The 23,083-nt window shown below is 41.3% G+C and overlaps 1 protein-coding gene across 2 annotated transcripts in view; it reads left to right on the top strand.

Annotated features, from left to right (window-relative positions):
• Positions 1 to 22,792, top strand: part of C7 (complement C7) — a 49,368-nt gene extending 26,576 nt beyond the window's left edge. For both annotated transcript variants that reach the window (XM_008526442.2, XM_008526435.2), the window contains 9 exons: positions 2,042 to 2,208; positions 5,227 to 5,455; positions 7,820 to 7,991; positions 9,994 to 10,081; positions 12,268 to 12,400; positions 13,030 to 13,221; positions 17,392 to 17,482; positions 19,907 to 20,091; positions 21,537 to 22,792. In XM_008526442.2, coding sequence (XP_008524664.2) covers positions 2,042 to 2,208; positions 5,227 to 5,455; positions 7,820 to 7,991; positions 9,994 to 10,081; positions 12,268 to 12,400; positions 13,030 to 13,221; positions 17,392 to 17,482; positions 19,907 to 20,091; positions 21,537 to 21,718 — 1,439 coding nt within the window. In that variant the 3' untranslated portion in view covers positions 21,719 to 22,792. The remainder of the gene's footprint in view (positions 1 to 2,041; positions 2,209 to 5,226; positions 5,456 to 7,819; positions 7,992 to 9,993; positions 10,082 to 12,267; positions 12,401 to 13,029; positions 13,222 to 17,391; positions 17,483 to 19,906; positions 20,092 to 21,536) is intronic.
• The last annotated feature ends 291 nt before the right edge of the window (positions 22,793 to 23,083 follow it).

The following is a 23,083-nucleotide window of genomic DNA, read 5'->3' as shown; positions in this document are numbered from 1 at the left end:
AGCGGTTAAGTTCATGCGCTCCACTTCAGCGGCCCAGGGTTTCACTGGTTTGCATCCTGGGTGCAGACCTAGCACTATTCATCAAGCCATGCTGTGGTGGCATCCAACATACAAGAACTAGAAGGACCTACAACTAGAATATACAACTATGTACTGGGGGGTTTTGGGGAGAAGAAAAAGAAAAAAAAAGAAGATTGGCAACAGATGTTAGCTCAGGGCCAGTCTCTAAGAAAAAAGTTTTGTAACTATGTATGGTGATGGATATTAGCTAGAGTTATTGTGGTGATCATTTCTCAATATATACAAATATTGAATCATGTTGTATACCTGAAACATATGTAATGTTATATGTCAGTTATATCTAAATTAAAAAAATAAGGGGCTGGCCTATTGGCGTAGTGTTTGAGTTCGTGTGCTCTGCTTCAGCTGCCCGGGGTTCATGGGTTTGGGTCCTGGGTACAGACCTACACACTGCTCATCAAGCTGTGCTGTGGTGGTGTCCCACATACAAAATAGAGGAAGACTGGTGCAGATGTTAGCTCAGGGCCAATCTTCCTCACCAAAAAGAAAAAAAAAGTAACGAAGATGAGGAAGCATTCAGCCAATTTATTAAAAATATTAAGCTTTCATAATTTCTGATAATAAAAGTATACTTTTTGAATTGCAAAATTTCATGAAATTGCAAAGTTTAGACAGTTACAAGAAAAGGAAAATTGCCCCTAATCTGATCTGCAAGTTAGGAATTTCTAGTCATGACCACAGTAAAAATCACTTGCAAATAGATATTAAAAACTATTTTTGGAATTGAGGCACATAAATAGAAAAAATTGTTCAACTAGTGTTCAAAGTTTTTACAACACTTTTCATGACTTAATGTATGCTTTTTAATTAATAGCTTTTTTGCTTATTGTTAGTATTCTGGATGCAATGAACTGTTTTCCCCTCAATATTTTATTATGAAAACTTGCAAACGTATGGCAAAGTTGAAAAAAATGTAGTAATAAATGTCCATGTACCCAGCTTATATATGTAACAATTATTTTGACATTTTGCTATGTATATCTACATATGATATTTATAATATGGACTATTTAGCAATACATAAATATTGTATATTTAAAATATTTTTAATATTTGCTGAACCATTTGGAAGCAAATTTTAGACATCATGATGCTTCATCGCTAAATATACATGTACTTTCTAGAAGAAAGTCTCCTCAATAACATAATAACTTTTACTAAACTAAGAACATTAAAAATATGAACAATAATTCCCTAATATCATCTACTGTCAGGTAATGATTATGTTTTTCTTTTCTTTTTTCTTTTAACGGATTTTTTTTTCTTGCTGAGGAAGATTAGCTCTGAGCTAACATCTGTGCCAATCTTCCTCTATTTTTTTGCGTGTAGGACACCTTCACAGCATGGCTGGTGAGTGGAGTAGGTCTGTGCCTGGGATCTGAATCTGTGAACCCTGGCTGTTGAAGTGGAGCATGTGAAACTTTAACCACTCAGCCGTAGGGCTGTACCCTTGATGGATATTACTTTTTAGAGTAGTTTCAGGATTGCAGCACAATTGAACAGAAAGTACAGAGAGTTCCCGTACTTCCCCTGTCCTCACACAGGCACAGCCTCCCCCACTGTTAGACTCCGGTGCCACAGTAGTACATTTGTTACAATCAGTGAACCCACGTTGATCCTTTATTATTGCCCAAAGACTATATTTTATATGAGGGTTCACTCTTGCTGTTGTACATTCTGTGGATTTGGACAAATGTGTAATGACATGTATCCACCATTATAATATCATTAAGATCAATTTCACTGCCCTAAAAATCCTCTGTGCTCCATTGATTCATCCCTCCCATCCCCCACCCTGGCACACTGATCTTTTTCCAGTCTCCATAGTTTTGCCTTTTCCAGAAGGTCATACAGTTGGATGGATTGTGTTTTCATACTTGATAGACTTTTCACTTTTACGTTCTCATTTTCACTTTGTTTGCGCATCCTGACTTGTTTCATTTGCTTTCTCCTTGTGTAGGAACTGAGGGCAATGTGTTGCGAGGCAAGCCATTTGTCAGAGGAGGAAGTGCAGGCTTCGTGTCTGGCCTGAGTTACCTGGAGCTGGACAATCCTGCTGGAAACAAAAACCGATATTCTTCCTGGGCAGGTTCGGTGACTGATCTTCCCCAAGTCATAAAACAAAAGGTATGCGATGCTCTGTTGACAGGAGCAGAAAGCAGTCATGTTTATTTGCACTGGGGAAATTAGGTTAAATCAAGGTGGTTAAATAGAGAAGGCTGTAATTAGCATTTTCGGTATCCTGGTTATGTTTTGCATAGTAAAATAAATGCATAACTTATAAGATGAAACAGAAGGTTTGTTATCTTCTATGTCCATATTTCAGTTTGAAAGGTTAAATGTCTTGTAAATCTCAAGAGAAATTAATGACAAAATTTACATTTTAAGCTTTTGACCTAAATTTGATTATATTTTTCTTGGTCTCTAATTCAGAGGAGTTATAGATTTTCGCAAGAAGAAGGCATTTAGGCTTGTCTACTGTTATATCTGTAAGATCACCATTCTTCCTGCAGCCACGGATTGGATTAGAGGCTCTGGGAGTTATGTAAATTAAGATAGAACTGATTTGGCTGGCAGAATTTTAGGATGTATTATTGATACAGTCACTTCTTTTATATTGCAACATGTATGTTCCTAAAAGTCAGAGAGCCAGGCAAAATTGCACAATAAAGACCACTTGGGAAAAATGGGGGTAGGGACACAGCACTTAAAAATTTGATCTTTGACACTCATTTTTAAAAAAAATAGGCATCAGGGGCCAGCCCTGTGGCGCAGTGGTTAAGTTCACATGTTCTGCTTTGGGGGCCTGGGGTTTGCCGGTTCAGATCCCAGGTGCGACATGGCACAGCTTGGCAAACCATGCTGTGGTAGGCGTCCCACATATAAAGTAGAGGGAGATGGGCATGGATGTTAGCTCAGGGCCAGGCTTCCTCAGCAAAAAGAGGAGGATTGGCAGCAGATGTTAGCTCAGGGCTCATCTTCCTAAAAAAAAATAAATAAAAATTAAAAAATAGGCATCAATAAAAATAGTAGCAGAATTTTATGTTAAAATTGTTAAGAAATGCGTATGTGCTACAATAAATGTGGCATTTTACCTAGAAAAACCCTGAAACTTGCTGGGTGAAGGAGGAGTTATAGCTTGTGAATTACTGTGACATGGTAGGAGAGCAATCAGAAATGGCAGCTCTGACACCGGCTGTGGGTGGGTGTAGTTTATTACACACACAGTGAACCAGATGGATGTTTGAGGTGTATGTGTGTACGTGCAAGTGTTGTGTATTCTTACGCAGCTTGGTTCAATTGTGTCCAGTTTTCTGTTTCTCCTGGTGTTTCTCGTGGACGAAATTACATGTAGGAAAACACAAAATTTGTGATACATCATATTATTCCTTAATATAGCATATTGTCCCTTAATGGAACAAATTCACGTTTTCAAAACAAATGCTATAGCAGAAGTGATTCCATGATCTGTTCCCTGTCTTGGGAATCAAGCAACATCCCAGGTGAAATGACTTTCGGAGATTAAGAAACCTGGACACGTTTTGTAAACTCAAACATTACAATAGCTCCTCAAGTGCCCTCCTGACACCATACTGCACCTACTCACCTCTAAACAAGGGTGACAGTGGCAGGAGGGTTTTTCCAGGGAAGTCTTGTTCTAAAGTGCCATCTGTTAGTACTCAAAATGGCCCATTTTCATGGCTGGTCTTCCACACAAATCTTTAAAAATCTTAAATTGTTGATTACGGAAAAACAGACATTGTCTCTCATTCTCAACTACGCTCTTTTCCACCCGGGACTGGAATTATCACAGCTTTGCTAATTGATTAGCTGGGCAGGAAAGGCACAGGCAAAGAAGAGACATTTTACCTGTATGACCATGCAATGCCAAGCAGTTTGAAAGAGCCTGGGCAGAGATGGAGGGAAATGTACCTGATCTTGTCGGTGTCGCAATCCAATGTATACATCAGGATAGATGCAGAGAGGGCTGATGGCCACTCTGAGTTTATTATAACCAGAGTTTCAATATATACATAGTTTACATCTGTTAAACATACACAGGTGTTCTGGATGAAGTAATTAGCAGATGCCAAGAATTCTTAGTGATTTCTCAAGGAGCCCTCCCTCAGACCCTGTTTTGATATTATCATGTTATTGCTGTGCTCGTATATTTTTATCTTGGAGAAGGCAAGATCTCCTAGGCAACAGCCCCTCCTGCTCCTAATATCGATATTGTGTCTCCATCTGTGCCCCCAGGCGACTGCGCCTGTCTTAGGTTGCCCCGCCCTGGAGGTCTTACCCATCATTGGCTGACCGGCCTTCTCACCTCTGGGTCCCAGTTTGTTGGCAAGCCTTTTCCAGTGATTATTAACCCTTCCTGAATCAGGGGTGGCTACAGATCTGCGTTAATCTCCATACTCACAGGGTACGCTGCAGCCAGCTCTCCTTGACTTTCTCAAGAGCCAATGGTGCATATCTGTCCCCAGCTCTGTGCTCTGTGACATCGTGGTGGCAGCTGGAGACCAGCCATGGTTAGAGTAGCTATGCTGCAGAAATTGGCAAACACTGCGAATCAGAGACTTTTTGTTCCTGGGAGAACAGATTGTTAAAGCTTAGCTAACACATGTGATCTCGAAGTTGCTTTTCATCTGACATATCAAACACAGAGTGATAATATCTACCTGTTTTAAACTTCTCCAGGGAGAAAGAGTCATTGTCTTCCCTCGAGTGACACAATAAGTCTCTCAGAGTCAGGAAATTTAATCTTAAATTTAATTGCACTTGCTTCTTGGCTCTAATTTAAGTGTATTTTCTTTTCTTCTGTCCTCTGCAGGGGTGGAAATGTATTATTTTCAAAATAATCTTTCAAAAACTAGAAAATGAAAGTCCTATTGGTTTTTAAAAAATTTATGCATGCACACCAGATACAAAAAATATTCCTTCCTTATCTCTTGCTAGTTTCCCCTAGGTTTGTCTTGCAAAGAAAGTGAATTGCTTTCTCTTTTTATTTGAACAAGAAATAATTGGAATTAACCTAAGAGTGACTTTTGATTTTGTTTTAGTGGGGATAGAGCCTGAAGGCCAAAAGGAAAGTATTCTTGCCTAAAACCCTGATTGCTGACCATGATGTCTTTATCTGTATAGCTGACACCTTTGTATGAGCTGGTAAAGGAAGTCCCCTGTGCCTCTGTGAAGAGACTCTACCTGAAACGGGCTCTTGAGGAATATTTGGATGAATTTGACCCCTGCCATTGCCAGCCTTGTCAAAATGGTGGCATCGCCACTGTTGAGGGGACCCAGTGTCAGTGCCATTGCAAACCATACACATTTGGTGTGGCGTGTGAGCAAGGAGTCCTCGTAGGGGATCAAGCAGGTCAGTGCTGAATTGTCTCTAGTGATGCTGGACACATGGGGAAGAGAAGTACCCTTTCCCTCTGGCCCCTGAGACGGTGCTTCTTTGCGTATGGAAGTGTCACCAGGCATTTTGATTTAGTATCTCCCTCCCTATTCCACTTCCGGATTACAGCTACTGCAGTCAAGGTCCTTTGCTGTCTCCATGTTCCTGTCTGAATTAACACGGTGGTGCCCTCCATTCCCTGTTCTCCATTAAAATAGATTGATGACTGAAACACCTTCCATCCTTCCATCTCACTAAGGTTTTGTCTTAACGTGGGTCTGTGGAGCTTGTTTGCTTAATCTTTCTGACGGCAAGTTCTTCAAAACATCTCTATTTGTAATTTTGTATTATGTCCCATCTATTAATTATTCACAAGTGTTTGTTGAACATCTGCTGTGTGCTCAAAAGTGTGCTTGGTGCTAAAAGCACTATAGTACAGGGCTATGTGAAGTTGACTTTATGAGGAGGCAAAATATGAGTCAATTTATGTACATCTGTTTTTATATTTATTTCTATGTCTCTCTCCTCCAGAAAGCTCATTCCTTAACATCAGGACTGTTTGATTCCTTTCTTTATTCTCAGAGCCTAACATAGAGCTTGATTCATGGAAGCCTCTTAGTAAATGTTTGATAAATGAATAAACACAGCACTAAACCACAGTCGCTTACAGACAAGCATCAGGAAGGCATCGTTACCTCCAAATGTCTCCCCAAGTGGGCCAGTCCTGGTAATTTGAAATTCCACCACTGTGATTTCATTCCTCTGTGGAATGGGGTGATTCCTGCTGGTAAGGAACGGGGTAGCAATCATAGTGTATTAAGCTACTACTACCCCGTATTAATATACTCTGAGGATTACTTTATTAACTCGATTTCTGATTATGGAAGAAAACATAAGGAAGATAATGGGAAAATATCATACAAACTAGTTTAGTTTCGGTGCTTGTGATACCGAGGAGTGGGTGTGGGGTAGGAGACAAAGAGGGGTGTAAGTTGCACAGCAGAAATAGCTAAAGAGTAGTAAACACACCCATCTAGTATCAAGTATCGATGCAAAATAGCCAGTAACCATTCTATAGATAAGAGAGATAAGATGAGTTTTGCTTGAGCCGGAGTGAGGCTTATAACCCTGGAAGGCAGTTTCCACACAGCAAGAAAGCATTCCACAGAGCAAGAAAGCATTCTGGGTTTCAGTACAGTCTTATACCTTTTTGGAACAAAGAACATGCATTCAACATGCCCAGGATACATATTCGTCAAAGTTTCAAAGAGGTATTCAGTTGCAAATCAATGTGAACCTAGTGTCCAAGAAAAGGACTAGTATGGGCATTACAGATAGGGTGTTACAGATACTGGCATAGGAGGGGGAGTATGCGTTCTTAAGAGAGTGCATTCTTTACTTTACCGGATAAAACAGTTGTGCAATGTATGTTTGACAGGCCAGAAGTCAGGCTTCTTTAGCTCAGAATGAATCAATTTTGAACCAGAAGTTAGCCCATACACCCCAATATGTGAAAATCTCTTGTCACAAGAAAGAATGCTTCAGGGAATGGTTTCTGAGATCAGTTTCTAACTAGGAAAGCAAAGCTCTTAGAATATGGTATCAGTTCTCTCTTGCCTCTCCCAAAGAGTATGTTGGGGGAAAATACCAAAAGAACTGTGAGTCATGAATTGGCCCTGAGATGGAGGGTGGCCAGAGTGGGTTGAGGAAGTGCCTGTAGACTGAATGAGAAGGATGCTGACAGGAAATAAAAGCATTTCTCCTACTTACTCATTTTCTCGTTTTATACAATGCCAGCTCTGGGGTTGGCAGCCTGGAATACCCAGTAGCTTATGTCCTTCTCATGCCCAAGCACTGCTTTAACAATAGGAACTTATTTGCCTTATTGAGAGACTGTGGGGTCATGAAAAGAGCCCGGACTCAGCCATTAGACTTTGGCAGCCATTACAGCATTGGGAATGGCATTTAACCACTTTGTTTTAGATTCCACGCCTATCAAATAACAAAGGTAACAGACCTCTGCCCACTTGGATTCATTCTTGTGAGAAGTAAATGAATGATATAATGTACATTCTTTAAAAGAACATGCTTTATGTGCTTGTAAAATAATAAGTTTAATATATTATTGCAAGAAGTTTGTTAATGCAGCCTTAATATGCACAATGCTAGTCAGTGTGGAGACGTTCTGGCCCTTGTTGAAGACCTCAGTGAACAGAATGAAGGTAATAAAGCCCCAGATCATCCCCTCCCCCAAAAACCACATGAGCAGGAAGCTTAGCCCCAAACTCTGAAATCTTCCTCTGCACATACTTTCTGAACAGCCTCTCTCTTTTCTTGCAGGAGGGGTTGATGGAGATTGGAGTTGCTGGTCCTCTTGGGGCCCCTGTGTTCAAGGGAAGAAAACAAGGCGCCGAGAATGCAATAACCCGCCTCCCAGTCGGGGTGGGAAATCCTGTATTGGAGAAACGTCGGAAAGCAGGCAGTGTGAAGATGAGGAGCTGAAGCATTTTAGGTAATGGAGACCAGACCTCCTGGCACTCACCTAGAACACAGTGCCCTCTGCAGTAAGCATGGAATACGTGATTGCTGCTATTAAAAGGTTTAAAAGTTAAATGGGAATTTTTATCAGTGACTGCTTTGCCCTTAGCACTGGGGCCAATTGAAGGAGGGAGGCGTGGTGTGCCCCACTTGCGCATGTGTGTTTCGAGTTTCCTGACACAGATGTTACAAAAGACTAGGTAACTGGGAGCAGTCTGGCTGAGTGGACATGAGCAGCAGCTTTGGCATCAAGCAGATCTGCCACCTACTTGCTGTGTGACCTTGGGCAAGTTACTTGCCACACCTCTAAAATCATTATAATAATAGTAGATAAAACGGTAATAGGATGTTGCCAGAATTGAATGAGATTAAGCATGTAAACGGATTAGTTCAGAGCCTGGCACATAGTAAGCATTCGATAATAGTTGCATTGCTTTTCAGATATACCACTCCCTCTCACTCATTCATTCCTTCCTTCATTCATTCATCTATTTCTTTAGGATTAAGCATAAAGCCAGATGCTTGAGATGGCTAAAATCTTGACTGATTAGCTCAGTTGTCTGATACCAATTTCCCATTTACCAGAACCTTGGAAAAACTATCTCAAAAGTGCTTAGTTGATGAATCATACCCCTGGGTCAGAATTCTTTACACCACGCTCCACTGTTCTACACTGTCCTTACTAACCTCTTCAGATCAGGGATTGGCAAAAAGTTGTAGTAAGATAGTTTGAAGGTCCTATGAGTTGAAGAAAGATGTGAGATGCTTGGGTATCTGGTGGGAGCCTAGGGAGGAGGGATGCCTTACTCCTATATCTTCCGTGCCTCGTAATCTAACAATAAGCAATATCTCTTGATGGGGCAACTGGCAAGCAGATGAGATTATGGTAGGAGGAGAATGCTGGCTTCAGGATATGCACCTCTAGGAAGATGAGGGTCTCTGAGGAGGCCGCTGCCCAGTGGGTGTATTTCCCCCGGCTTTAGACAGAAAGCTGGAGGGAAGGGAACATCCTCAGGAAGGTGTTGAAGGAATTCTCGCTCCTCTTAGTGCTCAGAGGAGGGGAAATATCCTCCTTCTCCTCAGTATGAGGGAGGAAAGTGACGATCAATACTTCACATTTCTGGGTTTCTTCAGAGTGTGGCAAGAGGATAAGGAACTCAACTGAGAAAGAGCGACACACAGGCCGTTTGTGATGCTTTCCTCAGATTTCGCATCTCCTGAGTGGAGATAATACTGATGGTATATTGACCTCAGAGGTGCTATTGGAAACCACTGTTTAATGATGAATATCACTGTTATCATTCTCATGACTGTGAGCTCCCTCTAGAAATTGCCTTGTGAGAGGTAGAAAGAGCATGGTTTGAGGAGCCTAACTGACTAGATATGAATCCAGCCCTGATATGTTTTACTTTATAACATTGGACAAGTTATTCAAACTTTCTGAGCCTGATTTCTCCACGTATCTCAGAGGGTTACCGTGAATGTGAATGGAGACAATGCACATTTGTAGAGCACATTTGTGGAGCCAAGGTCCCTAGCACATAGTAATGTTCAATCAGAAGTAATTATTTTGTGTTACCTCTCTCGCAGGATCACTTGCTCTAATTACCTTATTTTTAATACAGAATTAACTTTCTGTTAAAGGAATTTCAGAACCAAACAGCAGGAGAAAAAGCAGGTCTGAGAAGGTGACCTCTAGAAGTCACATAAAGTAGTTTAGTTTTTTTTCCCTTTTCTTTCTGTTTTTCATACTACTGACCTTATAGCTATCCTTTGGAAGCTTGCGTTTACATTTGAATTTTCTGTCACAGGATGTGATCAGATATTTGGTTCTGAGAATGACAAAAATATCACATCAATACATACATGGAGGGAGTCCCTTCAGATGCCAATGAAGAATTCACTGTGGTACACAATGTTTATTACACTGTGGAAATCCATCACATTAATTTAGTTTTATTTCCTTTTCCTTTCAGATTGCTTGAACCTCATTGTTTTCCTTTGTCTTTGGTTCCGACAGAATTCTGTTCGTCACCTCCAGCCTTGAAAGATGGATTTGTTCAAGTTGGTTATGAAAGATATTTTTTCCTTTACTCATACCCTTTGCTCCAAGTGTTATCTCACTACTGATGTTATAATCTATTTCCTTCTTCCATGATGAAATAGTGCTAAAAGTATTGTAAGTGTGCATTTCACTTTTAGTGGTGAGGGTTTTCATTTGTGACTTTTCTCCTTTGGCTGAAGGTGATTAGAATTCTGCAGAAGGCAGTATATCGTCTGTGGTAAGCTGACTCCATACTGTTGCTTAGTGAATTAGAAATGTAGTCATGCCAGAGGGCTGCTGAACATTTCTGTTCTGAACACTAACATAGGACTCTATAAGCACGTTCCTCAACACAGAGTACTTTCCCTATTCTTGCCACTGAAAGAAGATCTTTTTCATTTTTCATAAATATGGGGTTTGGGATGAAGTATTAGCTTTATTCTCGGAACTGATAAGACATTTAGCCAGTGTTGGTGAGATATGGGTCATTGTGCTTGGAGCAATTTTCTTGTTTGGGAAGGAACACAAGTCATGTGCCCTTGTCATTCTAGGGAATTTTCTTGGCTTTGGGGTCATATGAATTTGTGCTCTTTTCACTCTTTGTTATGATGAGGCTTTGGCCTCAAGCCCCAGTGAAGTCTCCTCATGGCGCACATAGGAGATATTGTTCATCAGGACTCTCTCAGTGCTGCCAGCCTTGCTTTCTCGACAAAGGATTTTGCCTCTCAAATTCCAGGCCCTTGAACACACACTGAGATTTTGCTGAAGGTTCCCCAAATGTAGGTACTGTTGGGAGATGGAAGAGGTGTGTATGTGTGTGTGTGTGTGTGTGTGTGTAAAGAGAGAGAGAGAGAGAGGGTGAACCTAGCATCTCTAACACTCATACTGTCCCACTGCAGTCACCACAATCCATGAAGTTCCTGAAGGAAACATATTTTTGGAGAATGAGGCCAAACAAACTCACATACTTCAGCAAACCATGAAGCTGCTGTCTCAAGCTTCAGTGCACGTGGTGTTGTCTGAGGCGCCAGGGATTCCCAACACTGCTCCATGCAGGGGCTTCGTCACAGTCACCCAGGGAACTTAACAATAGAGATTGCCGTTTGCCCCTCGTCCTCCATTTTTTCTCATTCTGTAGGTTTATGGTAGATCCTGAGAGTCTTTCCTTTTTTTCTTTTTTTAATTGCTACTAGTGGTTTTGGACACTGTTGAGTTGACTTCCCCATGCAGAAGTCCCTTTTGCAAGGCAGAGGAAGGCCTAGGGGCTAGAACCAAAGCAGATCAAGTGGCTTTCCCTATTTTCTTCAAACCTCCATGTCAACCTGGGCCCTCTGCTTCCTACCAACTCCCACGATGGAGCCAGGCTGAGCCAGGAGTGACAGTGAGGAAAGGAGGCACCACAGAATTTTGTTCGTATGCCTATAGCAGATCTGGTCCAGCTCCAAGTTCTCTCCAAGGCCGATTTTCTTCACTATCATCTTGGGTGGCAGAGAACCAAAAGGACAAGGGAAAGAACCAAGAGAGATCTCAAACGAGCATGATTACCCCCTCAAGGCTCATGCTTCAAATTCTTCCTTGCTCCCATGAAAGCTCACTCGCTGGCAATCTAGGCTAATGACATGTCCTTGAATCTGACCCAGCTGCAGCAGTACTTCCCTTACAGGGCGGGGGTTGGACGGTGGGGTGGGAGAAAATCAACATGGAATTTCCCCTAAAAGTCTTCAGTGAGAAACTTAAGCTTTCAAGAACATGCTGATTGCATTTGAGCATTTTCCATACTGGCATTTATTAGGCAGTACTGCCAATGAATAGCCCATAACGCATTATTATGAACACTTGACTGACAAGGACATTTCCAAAATCTGATAACAAACTGCCTTTTCCTGAAAGTATAAGGGAAAGAAGTTACTCGGGCACTAAAGTAATTTTGGTAAAATGCTAAGTATAGTGCTTGGTACTTTGGGAACAATCAACAAATTATAGTGGCATTAATGTTTATTTCAATTAATGGTGGTACCAGTGTTGTTGGCTAGGACTATAAAGGGAAAAACATTTTTATAGACAATTTTCCAAATCAGTGATTTCAATGTATGTTGCCTGATGATTAAAAGAACGCATTATTTATAGGCCAAATATATCTAAAGAAACATTTTGTTAACTGCAAAATAGACATACTCTTTCTCTTCCATCTTTTATTTCTGTTTAGGATGAAGGTGCCATGTTTCCTGTTGGGAAAAACATAGTGTATACTTGCAATGAAGGATACTCTCTTGTTGGAGACCCTGTTGCCAGATGTGGAGAAGATTTACAGTGGCTTGTTGGGAAAATGCATTGTCAGAGTGAGTTGCTTTGGTTGTAGTATATAATTTAAGATGAGAGAATAATGTGGGAGAGAATGAATCAAGATAAATAACTGCTCACCCTATGCCCCATGTCTTGACCTCACTTTCCTGAAAGGCTCATATGATCTTGTCCTGGTTCCGGTTGTGTCTTGAAAAAGCCCTCAGCAGTCTCTAGTTGATAGTGCCTCTGTTAGGCAAGGCACATTTTATTGCAATTTTCAAGTTTCTAGTGCTAATTAGAATAGGCCAGGTGCTCAGTTCTGGCTAAGACTATCAGGACATTCTTTAGAGTTCAATTTCTAGAGGTCCACCACAATCAATCTACTTCTTTAAATGCTTTGGATCCTGTTCTGTTTATAAGGCTTATTCATTTTAAGTTGTCACATTGCTTTGACAGCCGGGGTGAGGGTGGGACGTTTTGATTTTCAGTCATTCATTGGTCATTACATGCCAGGCATTGTGGGACATGTCTTTCAGGCACCCTAAGAGTGAACTCATCTCTTCCTCCTTGTCCTCAAATGTGATAAGGCAGAGCAAGTGTACCAGCACCATTCAAGGCTGTTATTCTTTAAAAAGATGGCTTAGGAAAGCAATGACCCTTGTGTTCTGCTCTCCTCTATCTTTAGAAATTGCCTGTGTTCTACCTGCTCTGACGGATGGCATACAGAGTCATCCCCACAAACCTTTCTACACAGTTGGCGAGAAGGTGACCTTTTCCTGTTCAGGTGGCATGTCCTTAGAAGGCCCTTCAGCATTTCTCTGTGGATCCAGCCTTAAGTGGAGTCCTGAGATAAAGAATGTCCAGTGTGTGCAAAAAGGTGAGCAGCTCCTGGTTCTGTCCAAGGACATCTGCACTCAGGCAAGTTACAGGCCTTGTGGCCATCCTTTATGGCACCAAATCACCATATCTGTGACTCATTCCCTCTACCCCTGCCCCTCTACAAGAAGGAGATCAGTTCATAGACTGGGTAACAGACTTTTTTCACATGGCAAAGGTAGAGTCATAGAATGCGAGAGAAGGCAAGAATAACCCTAAGGATTCTGAAATTTTAACTTAAATCCTTCATTTCAAAGATTAGCTTTATATCTGTTTTGTTGCCAAGAAAATAGAATTTTCTTTTGTTTTTTTGCTGAGGAATATTAGCCGTGAGCTAGCATCTGTTGCCAATCATCCTCTTCTTTTTGCTTGAGGAAGATTAGTGCTGAGCTAACATCTGTGCCAAACTTCCTCCACTTTATATGTGGGTTGCCACCACAGCGTGGCTGATGAGTGGTGTAGGTCCATGTCTGGGATCTGAACCCATGATCTGGGCCACTAAAGTGGAGCAGACCAAACTTAACCACTATGCCACAGGACTGGCCCCGAAAATAAAGAATTTTTAAGAGCTGATTTCTGGTTTCATCCTGATTTTTTAATTGTACTTTTGTTAAGTACAGAATTGAGATCATAATTTATATAAAATTTAGTATGTTTCATTTCTGGGCTCTCAGAGTTTATTAGTATTACTGAAATCGAAAATTTAAAAGAATTTGCACTTAGCACTGCAAAGCAGAAATTACTGAAGGAAAAGTGTTGTGGTTTGTGAAGTTGTTCTTAATAGAGGAAATCCAAAAATCTGGTATTTTTGAACACCAGGCAAATTAAAATGGCCTTTTAAGAAGCTAAGGTAGGAAGAGATGTAGAAAGCCAAAAGATTTCTTTTTAGAGATATTCAAGATGGGATGGATTTGTTTTTAAAATAATCTCCTATTTCTTCTTTGTTTACATTTTTTAAAATAAATGGAAAATATATGTTTGTAACAATTAAAAAGAGGAAAGGAGAAAAACTCACCTGCATTCTATTTTGTACGGTATTCTTATGTCTCAAGTGTAAGATTTTTAATTCAGTGCTGGAACTGTCTTTTATAGTGAGGGCGAGGGGCTGGATTCTGTGAGTGGGACTATCAGGTGCATTAGGTGGTGACAGCTGGAGAGAGAGCAGGCTGCGCTGGGCGCTCCGGGGCTGACGGTGGGCGGGGGTCGTGGTGGTGAATGATCATCGACCTCAGGACAGGGGGCAGCATGGCCAACGCAGTGCCCACCACGCCAGTGCCCACGTGCTCTTTAGCTGTCAAAGGCCCACATCAGAGACAAGTGCTTTGTTTTCTACATGCACTGACGCATAAATATGAATTTATTTGGGATAGTTGAAGGAATGGACCTGGACCAGTAATTCTAAAATTAAAGAGAACAATGTACAGTTGATGAGGTTGCTCTTTTATTCCAAATGAGATCATATACTTATCTTTCTAAATTGTCTGCTTCAGTCCCTTTATAGCACAATTTGGTATGAGTTTTCTCCCACTCAGGAGCAAATTCCATTAAAGTTTTAGTTAAGGATGTTTTTCAGACCTGTGTGTTTTTCGAAAGATGTGGATAACAATAATAACTACCCTGAAAATATGCCTATAACAAACCAAAAATTCCAGCTTTGTCATCCTCCAAAGGTGATGTTGCAAAATACTGTTGTAAAAGTATTTAGTCTTTTTTTTATTGTGGTAAAATATATAAAACATAAAATGTACCATTTTAACCATTTTTAAATGCACAGTTCAGTGGCATTAAGTCCATTCGCATTATTTGCAACCATGACCACCATCCATCTCCAGGACCTTTTCATCTTCCCAAACTGACACTCTGTACCCATTAAACACTAACCCTTTATTTCCCCCTCCTCCCGTCTGCATTCGGTCTTGAAGTGAAGATATTTGGTTTTGAGACAGTAAAGGTAGATACTGTAGGTGGGCCCTAAGAGCATGTTTATTTGGTTAACCGAGCTATGAAGATAACCAAGCGATGTTCTTCTCAAATGCAAAAGTCTGCAGGTAATTCCATCAGTGATTTTGCACAAATTATAATAACTTTTAAAATCTAAAATTTCATCCTTATGAATGATAAGCAAATAAACTTCTTTTTAAAAATATTTTTTCCAGTTTTATTAAGGAATAATTCGACATACATCACTGTATAAGTTCAAGGTGTACAGTGTGATAGTTTGCTTCACGTATATTGTGAAATGATTACAATAGGTCTAGTTAACATCTATCATCTCACAAAAATACAGTAAGAAGAAAAGAAAAAAAATTTCTCCTTGTGATGAGAACTCTTCAGATCCACCCTCCCAGCAACCTTCCTGTGCACAATGCGGCAGTGTTAGCACAGTGATCGTAATGATCATTGCCTCCCTGGTACCCATCTGTCTCAGAACTGGAACGTTGTACCCTGTGACTACTTTCCTCCAAGTCCCCTCCCATGCCCCCGCTTCCAGCAAATAAACTTCCAATCATAATGCAGAACTAAGTTACACAGCTTTGTCATTGAACTTTAGTTTTGGCACATTTAGATTAGAATTTCTCAACTTCTATGCTATTGGAATTTTGGGTCTGGTAATTCTTTGTTGTGGGAGCCTGTCCTGTGCATTGTAAGATGTTTAGTCCTTGTCACTAGATGCCAGTAGGACACTTATAGAACACTACTAGGATGCCAGTAGAAAACTCATACCCAGTTATAATAGCCAAAAATGTCTCCAGACATCACTAAATGTCCCCTGGGGGAGGGGGGAGGGCAAAATGGCCCCTGGTTGAGAAGTGCTGATCTAGGTAACACCATTTTAACAAACATTTTATTTTGCAATAAGAAAAGTTGCAAATATAGTTTCCTTGTAGTTTACCCATCTTTCCAAATTTTCCCATCTTCCCATAATATTAACATCTCACATGACTTGACATAATTTAATAGATTAAAATGAAGACATTAATATTAGTACAATACTATTGACTAAACTACAGACTTTATTCATATGTCACCAGTTTTTTCACTAATATCGTATATGATCTAGGATCCAATTCAAGATACTACACTCCATTTAGGATAATATCATTTTAAAGGGAAGTCTTTAAAGAATGAATACTTATTACAGATATTGCTGGACGTGACAGACATGCTTCATATGGCTACCATTTTTACAGGTTTATGAATTGTTCATGAGATTTTACCTTCATGTCTAAAGTTCTTAAGTTTTCCAAAGTAAGGAAGTAATCCATAGTTTGTGCATCCATAAGAACATGTTTTTCTGCTAAACTACCTTTATAGATATATCCAACAGGTAATAGTGTTATGGTGGGAAAGTATATGCCACTGGATTCTGTTGTAATGAAGCTGGCAGGAGGTGGACATAGTGGAGTGCTTTAGGTCATTCACATTGTAATCAGGTATAGCTGAAGAGATGGCAGTCAGAGTGTGCTCTTGTAAGCTGGACCAAGGTGTTTTCCAGCTGATTGACTTTTAATCAGTTTGTAGAAAACACAAAGCAGTGGAAAGGATTTTATGAATGTAAGTAACTCCAGGCATTTACTCACTGTTGAGCGGACACCACTTGGACATTTACATGTAAGAGGTTACTATGGATCTCCTCGGGATACCATGGAGTTTGCCATGTATAAGTCAAGTTATGCTGCTGCTGCCTGTCCCATTATAAGCACAGTGGGCAAAATGAGGTCCAGACAACAGTCTGTCAGCACCAGCTTCTTGAGAAAAGGGAGCCTGCTCTACTGGCCTTGGATTCAGACAAATATGGACTTAAATCTTGGCTTGGTCAACTTGTTAAATGTGTGAACTAGCACCAATTTCCTAACTTTTGTGACCCTTAGTTTCTTCATCTCTTAAATGGGCATTTGTTGAGGCGGATTAAATATCACACTGTATAAGAAGTGCATGGCCAATAGAAAATGCTCCAGAAATGGTAGCTATTAGGATCAGTGAAATTATTTGTAGAATGCTCTCTCTCTTGGAAAATGCTTTAAAGATTTACTTTTTTACTGTACAAACTTGTGGCAGTTGAGAATATTACAGAGCCTGATTCAACAATTGGAATAATGCCTTGTTTACCATGAAGAAGTTCTTCTCCTAATGATTGCCTCCTCTTCTCATCCTCATCCTTTTCTTTTAGGGGCCCCTTCGACACACACAGTGCCTGCATGTCAGCGCTGGGAGAAACCAAAGAATTCAAGATGTGTTTGTAAAATGCCCTATGAGTGTGGGTAAGCTCTGTCTTTGCTCACTTCTCATTTTGTTTTATTCGAGATAAATGAAATGATTTCTCAGACGCTAGTCTTTGTTAGATTGAAGGTGTTGCTTACCAAGAGTTAAGGCTCTCTGCATTTTAATGTGGCCCATCTGCTGCCTGTTACTTGCCTGGGTCACCAGGACTGACAACTGGTGGCATTAAGCAGTGTTCTAAACTGGCTAGTGAGGAAGGCTGAAGCAGTACTTGAGCACTGCTTGTTCCATATATAAAATGGGGCAACATGACAAAGCTGCTGCCTAAGGATTTAGAGCATGAGAGGATCACGGCTGAAATTCCCTTGAGACGTAAACTCTTAAAGCAATACTGATAGACCAAAAAGCAGCTGCTTTTCTGGTTCTTGAAATATCCACGTCTCCAGATTTGCATTGCAGGAATGCCACCCAACTTGAAATCACTCCATTGTAAGTGGGTATCTGAAGTAGTTACCAGATGTCTGTGCCGTGGTCCTAGTGGGATACAGATGGCACGGTTAAATTAGGACAAGAGGTTTATTGGTGGGACTATTTACACAAGTGTTCAGAGTAAAGGAAGCTGCACGTCACAGGGTGGTACTCTGGACTGGTGACAGCTCGGGTATGTATCCATGCCCAGGCCTGAAGGAGTGAGGGGAGGAGCATGTAAGAAAACTGAAGACAGAGAAGGCTATGTGGAGATGGCAGCTGAGGAGGAGCTGAGTCCTCATTTTAGGGACCTCAGAGATCCCCCAAGAGTGAGCTAGGGGAATAAACACTCCAGCTGCACTCTCTTCCCTCCCTCCAATCTCCTGCCAGTGCTCCCCTTTGATCAAACCACCTGAAGCTAGAGGACAAGCAAGTCTATTGATATGGCCCCTACCTGTCAGCCTCCCAGGCGGGGTGGAGAAGAATGGAGAGTGAAGGTGGAGAGGCAAATGGGAGCCATCCTGGCCCCCAGACTTTTTGGTCCTCTTTAAGGTTAAGAATCAAAATACAAATTTACTGATCAATTACTTGGCTTTTAATTGTTATTGTCATCAAAATACATATCCAACTCCTTGAACACCTACAGTGAGTAATGGTCACTATGATGGGGTCTTATAAGAAGTAACTTCTTGTGAGAAGGATAATACAACTCAGTAGTGTAAATGGCAATAGCGGTCAGCCCAGAATATTCTGACTGTGCTGTTAATTTCTATTTATCATTGTTTACTTTGATTCGCTTTAATCCTCTAACTTCTCCAGATTCATTTAGTTTGTCTGCAGCCTGCTGTTTATAGACATGGTGTGAGTTTCCATATCAGATACTGATAACAAGGTGGCCTTGTAAAGTCTCTGTGTTTAAGCTGTTTTGAGTATTTCTATTCAAGGTTTAAATAAGCAGATAAAAGAGAGGTACAAAGATTTCTTTTTGTTATGTAAATAACTCCAAGTAAATTTAGCTCTTGGTTGGAGAAGAAAATAGTAGAGCTAAATATATATAAAAATAAAAATAGACACTGTCTACTATATAAAAATACCTTGTTGTCTAAGGTTTCAGTACAGTAATGCCTTCCTTATCCATCAGCTTTCAGAAATGTGGTTGTTTTTATTAGTAACATTTCTGAAAACCTGGATCTCACCATTTTAGCACCAATGCTTAAGAAAGCAAAAATTTTTATGGAAATATTTCTAAATTATTTTGTAAACATAGATTTAAAAATAAAATTTTTTGGTGAAGAAGATTGGCCCTGAGCTAACATCTGTGCCAATCTTCCTCTATTTTGTATGTGGGATGCCTCCACAGCATGGCACAATGAGCCATGTATGGGTCCACACCGGGGATCCAAACCCATGAACCCGGGGCTGCCAAAGCAGAGTGCGCAAACTTAACCACTGTGCCACTGGGTTAGCCCCTAAACATAGATACTTTAAAAAATAGCATTGAAAAACACAGTTTCATTTTCCCTTGAGAATTCAGCCCACAACTGTTGGCCATTGCTGTATTATGGACATGAACTCTCAAGGTTGCCGGGCTTCGAGGAGCCGCTTCCTCCTGCAGTCAGTGGTCTCATTCAACTATTTGAATGTCTGATCTTTGCTGATTTTCTGTCTCATTCTTTGTCAAGCCACCAGCTGTCCCTAACAGACCTTGCCTTCTCTTCCAATTTGCTGTATCTGAGCTATTCTAGAGAAAACTGGATATACACTAGATATCCAAGCTTGTATAATTTGTGAACACGTAAAGACTGAAATAGGTTCATTTTGAAGATCTAAGGGGGTTGGGCCCCAGGAATGAAGGGGATTTGAGTTTTTGCTCTATCATTTTGTTGTGGGTGATACCATTTGAGGCACTGAGCTCAGAGCCTCCCCTTTCACTTCTCATCCTCAGCTTTTAAGAGTGAAAACTTTGTAAATAATGTAATTTAAAAAATTTGTTTCAGATCCTCCTTGGATGTATGTGCTCGAGATGAGAAGACCAAAAGGATACTGCCTCTGACAGTTTGCAAGATGCATGTTCTCCGCTGTCAGGGCAGAAATTATACTCTTACAGGTAGAGAGAGCTGTTCTCTGCCTGCCTCCGCGGAGAAAGCTTGCGGTGTGTGTCCACTATGGGGAAAATGTGATGGTAAGGGGCATTTCATATTTGTAACTATAAGAATGCGAAAGTAGTAGTTTTTGAAAATGTAGTTTTCTAGTTTAGCACCAGATCAAAGCAGATCCCTGAAGATGTGAGAGACTCAGACTGGTGTGAGCGCGAACCGCCCTCCCCGCCTGCACTCCGTGGGGAGCAGGGTGGATCAGGCACAGAAGAGGACAAGAACCCATCCCTGATGGTCTGAATGTCCTCCCAAACCTCAGTGATCCCCATTCCACCTTCAGGATTTTTGCTCTGTCCTTGTACTATACATGTTAGGTACTCATTTTAAAAAATAGACCATAAAAATAACTTTATATCACTTTCTTAAAAGGAAATATCACTTGCCGTAAATATTAGGTAACTAGAAAAATGCATATAATGAAACAAAATAAGGTTGGTAGATTCTAGCCAGATGCTGCTGGGAGCTTGAGGGATGCTGTTTCTTTGGGATAAAGGAGTTTAGCAAGTGTTAGAGGGGTGTTAAAAGCATACCAGTGCCAAGCTGACACCCTCCTAAAAGTAATCAGAAGGATTTGAAGAGAATAGGGGAAAGAGTTACTTTCTCAAGTTGCGAGTCAATATTTGCTAGTGCTATGTCCAAGTAGCGCTCATAGCGATCTTGAACACCATCACCACTGCCAGGACACACCTCCCAGGGTTTCGCTGTAGAACGAAGGGGGAGGCGCTGGGTTGTGGCGCCAAGTCACTGCCCTCAGTTTCCCCAACTGGAAATTTGGGAGCTGGACTACGTGATCAGTAAGGTCTCTGTCAGCTCTTCAGGCCCTCCTCCTGCTGGCCTGTATCCGCCGGGCGCCCTTCCCCTTAGTCTTATGGTTTGCAGCGCAGACGGTGACGTATGTAACTCTAGCCACGTCTGGGTCAGTTCTGGTTTGGCTGTCACCACAGTCGGCTGGCTGACCTTGTTTCTCTCCTTCTGGAGACACCTGGCTGGGTATTACAGCCTCTCACCTTCTGCACACACTCATTTCTCCCTAACTTTCCTCCCTAACTCATTTCTGGTTTGTTTTTATGGGATGTGTAGCCTTTTGCGTTTCATGCCCTCTATCTCCAAGCAAGGTGAAGTCTTTTTTGTTTGTTTCTCAGAGCCTTGTCTCTCAGCTCTTTGTGGAAGTCTTCTCATTCCGTCCCTCAGTTTCTGGTTCACATGGGCAGCAGCATGGAAGAGAGAACCACCCCAAGTTGGTCCACCCAATAGAAATCCTGGCACCAACCTCGAAACCTGTTTATGCTGAGCGGAGCAAAATGCGTCGCTTTCCTGGTCCTACTGCCTTTCCCGGGGGTGGTTGACTGCATTACTCCAGGCAGGAGCTTCTGTAGCTCTCTCATCACCACATCGTGACTTTCGAGATAATGTGCCTGGGCTCGCCCGACGTCGCGATGGGCCATTAAGCCTCTCTTACTTATTTTTCCAGACCAGAGCAGCAAATGTGTCTGCAGAGAAGCATCTGAGTGTGAGGAAGAAGGGTTTAGCGTCTGTGTGGAAGTGAATGGCAAGGAGCAGACGATGACGGAGTGTGAGGCTGGCACCCTTCGATGCGGGGGGCAGAGCATCTCTGTCACCAGCATAACGCCCTGCGCAGCAGGAACCCAGTAGGCTCCCAGGTGCCCCGTGGCTTGCTCGGAATCCAGCAGCACGCTGTTGCCGAATTAAAATATCTGCATAGCTGGGGCACTTCAGACAGCTTTCCCAGCGTGGAGGCATAGTCTTTCTCCTTCCGCTCCGGTGTCTGCTTCTGTCCTCGGCTCCAGCCACCTGCATGAACACAACCCCTTGTTCCCCCAAACCTGAATCCGGATACTCTTTCTTCTTTTTTTTAAATGCCCGTCAGGATGAAGAATATTCATGAATCTTTGCATGAGCTAACGGTGTGTTGGAAAAATTGCTAACTTCTTTGGACCTTGACTTTTTAATCTGAAAATTAGAGGATTAGACCAGAGAAACTCGAATGCTCCATTTAGCCCTACCACTCTTTTTAGGTATAACTGACCTCTCTGTGGGCCAGAATGCACTCTACAAATTGATTAGGGAAACAGAAACATCAGAGAGGTTGACCTCCCTCGGTGAAACCAAATAGGAAGGGGACTATAATGGGAAAAGACAGATGCAATGATTCCGTCCCAAGTAGTAATCTCACGCTTCCCCTTGTTGACTCAAGCCCCACGTGTGTCCGGAGATTGAACCACTGAAATGTCAGAGCGGGATTCATCACGCTATGGTCATGGGGCGCCTCCTGCCTTCTTATGTGAGCCCAAACACAATTCAGTCTTCTCTTTGGGGTTTTTCTTTAGTATGTGTCAAACACAAGACCTGCAGTTTGCTCTTCCCCTCGCCTCCCCTTTCCGCTTGTAGGAAGGATCAGTTCATGCCTGGGCGATTGAGCGATGGTGCATGTGAGAGAACAGTTTTCTCTAATGTGGATACATACCCAGGGTTTTCAGGGGGCTATTAGGTAGATCAATTTGAAGCGCTGGCCTTCTATTTATTCTTTATTCATCTTCCATTGAAACAAAAAAGCAGCTGTGGGAGGTGAAATGAGTGGGCTTAAATGGAATTTAAAATATGCTTTTATATACAAATAATATCTCTGTATTTTTTGATATTGATGCATTTCAACAAAATTTTAGTTAAAATGATTAAAAAGCTCATTAAAGGTACTGTTCTTTGGAAGTTTTTGATCTGTATTATGTTTAATTTTAAAGAATCTTTCCTTGAATAATGGCTAACGTGCTCTTTTTTAGTATAGTTTTATTTTGTAAACTATTTTATTGAGGTATGATTGACATGTAAAAAGCTGTACATATTTAATGTATACAAATTGATGAGTTTGGGGATGAGTATATACCCATAAAGGCCATAAACATATCCATCACCTCCCAAAGTTTCCTCCCACCCCCAATATTATTATTATTATTGTGGTAAGAACACTTAACATAAGCTCTTCTTTCTTAGAAATTCTAA

Source organism: Equus przewalskii, chromosome 20 (genome assembly GCF_037783145.1).
Source record: "Equus przewalskii isolate Varuska chromosome 20, EquPr2, whole genome shotgun sequence".
NCBI classification, from domain to species: Eukaryota; Metazoa; Chordata; class Mammalia; order Perissodactyla; family Equidae; genus Equus; species Equus przewalskii.
The sequence above is the reverse complement of the archived record's forward strand: the minus strand, read 5'-3'. Positions and strand labels throughout refer to the sequence as shown.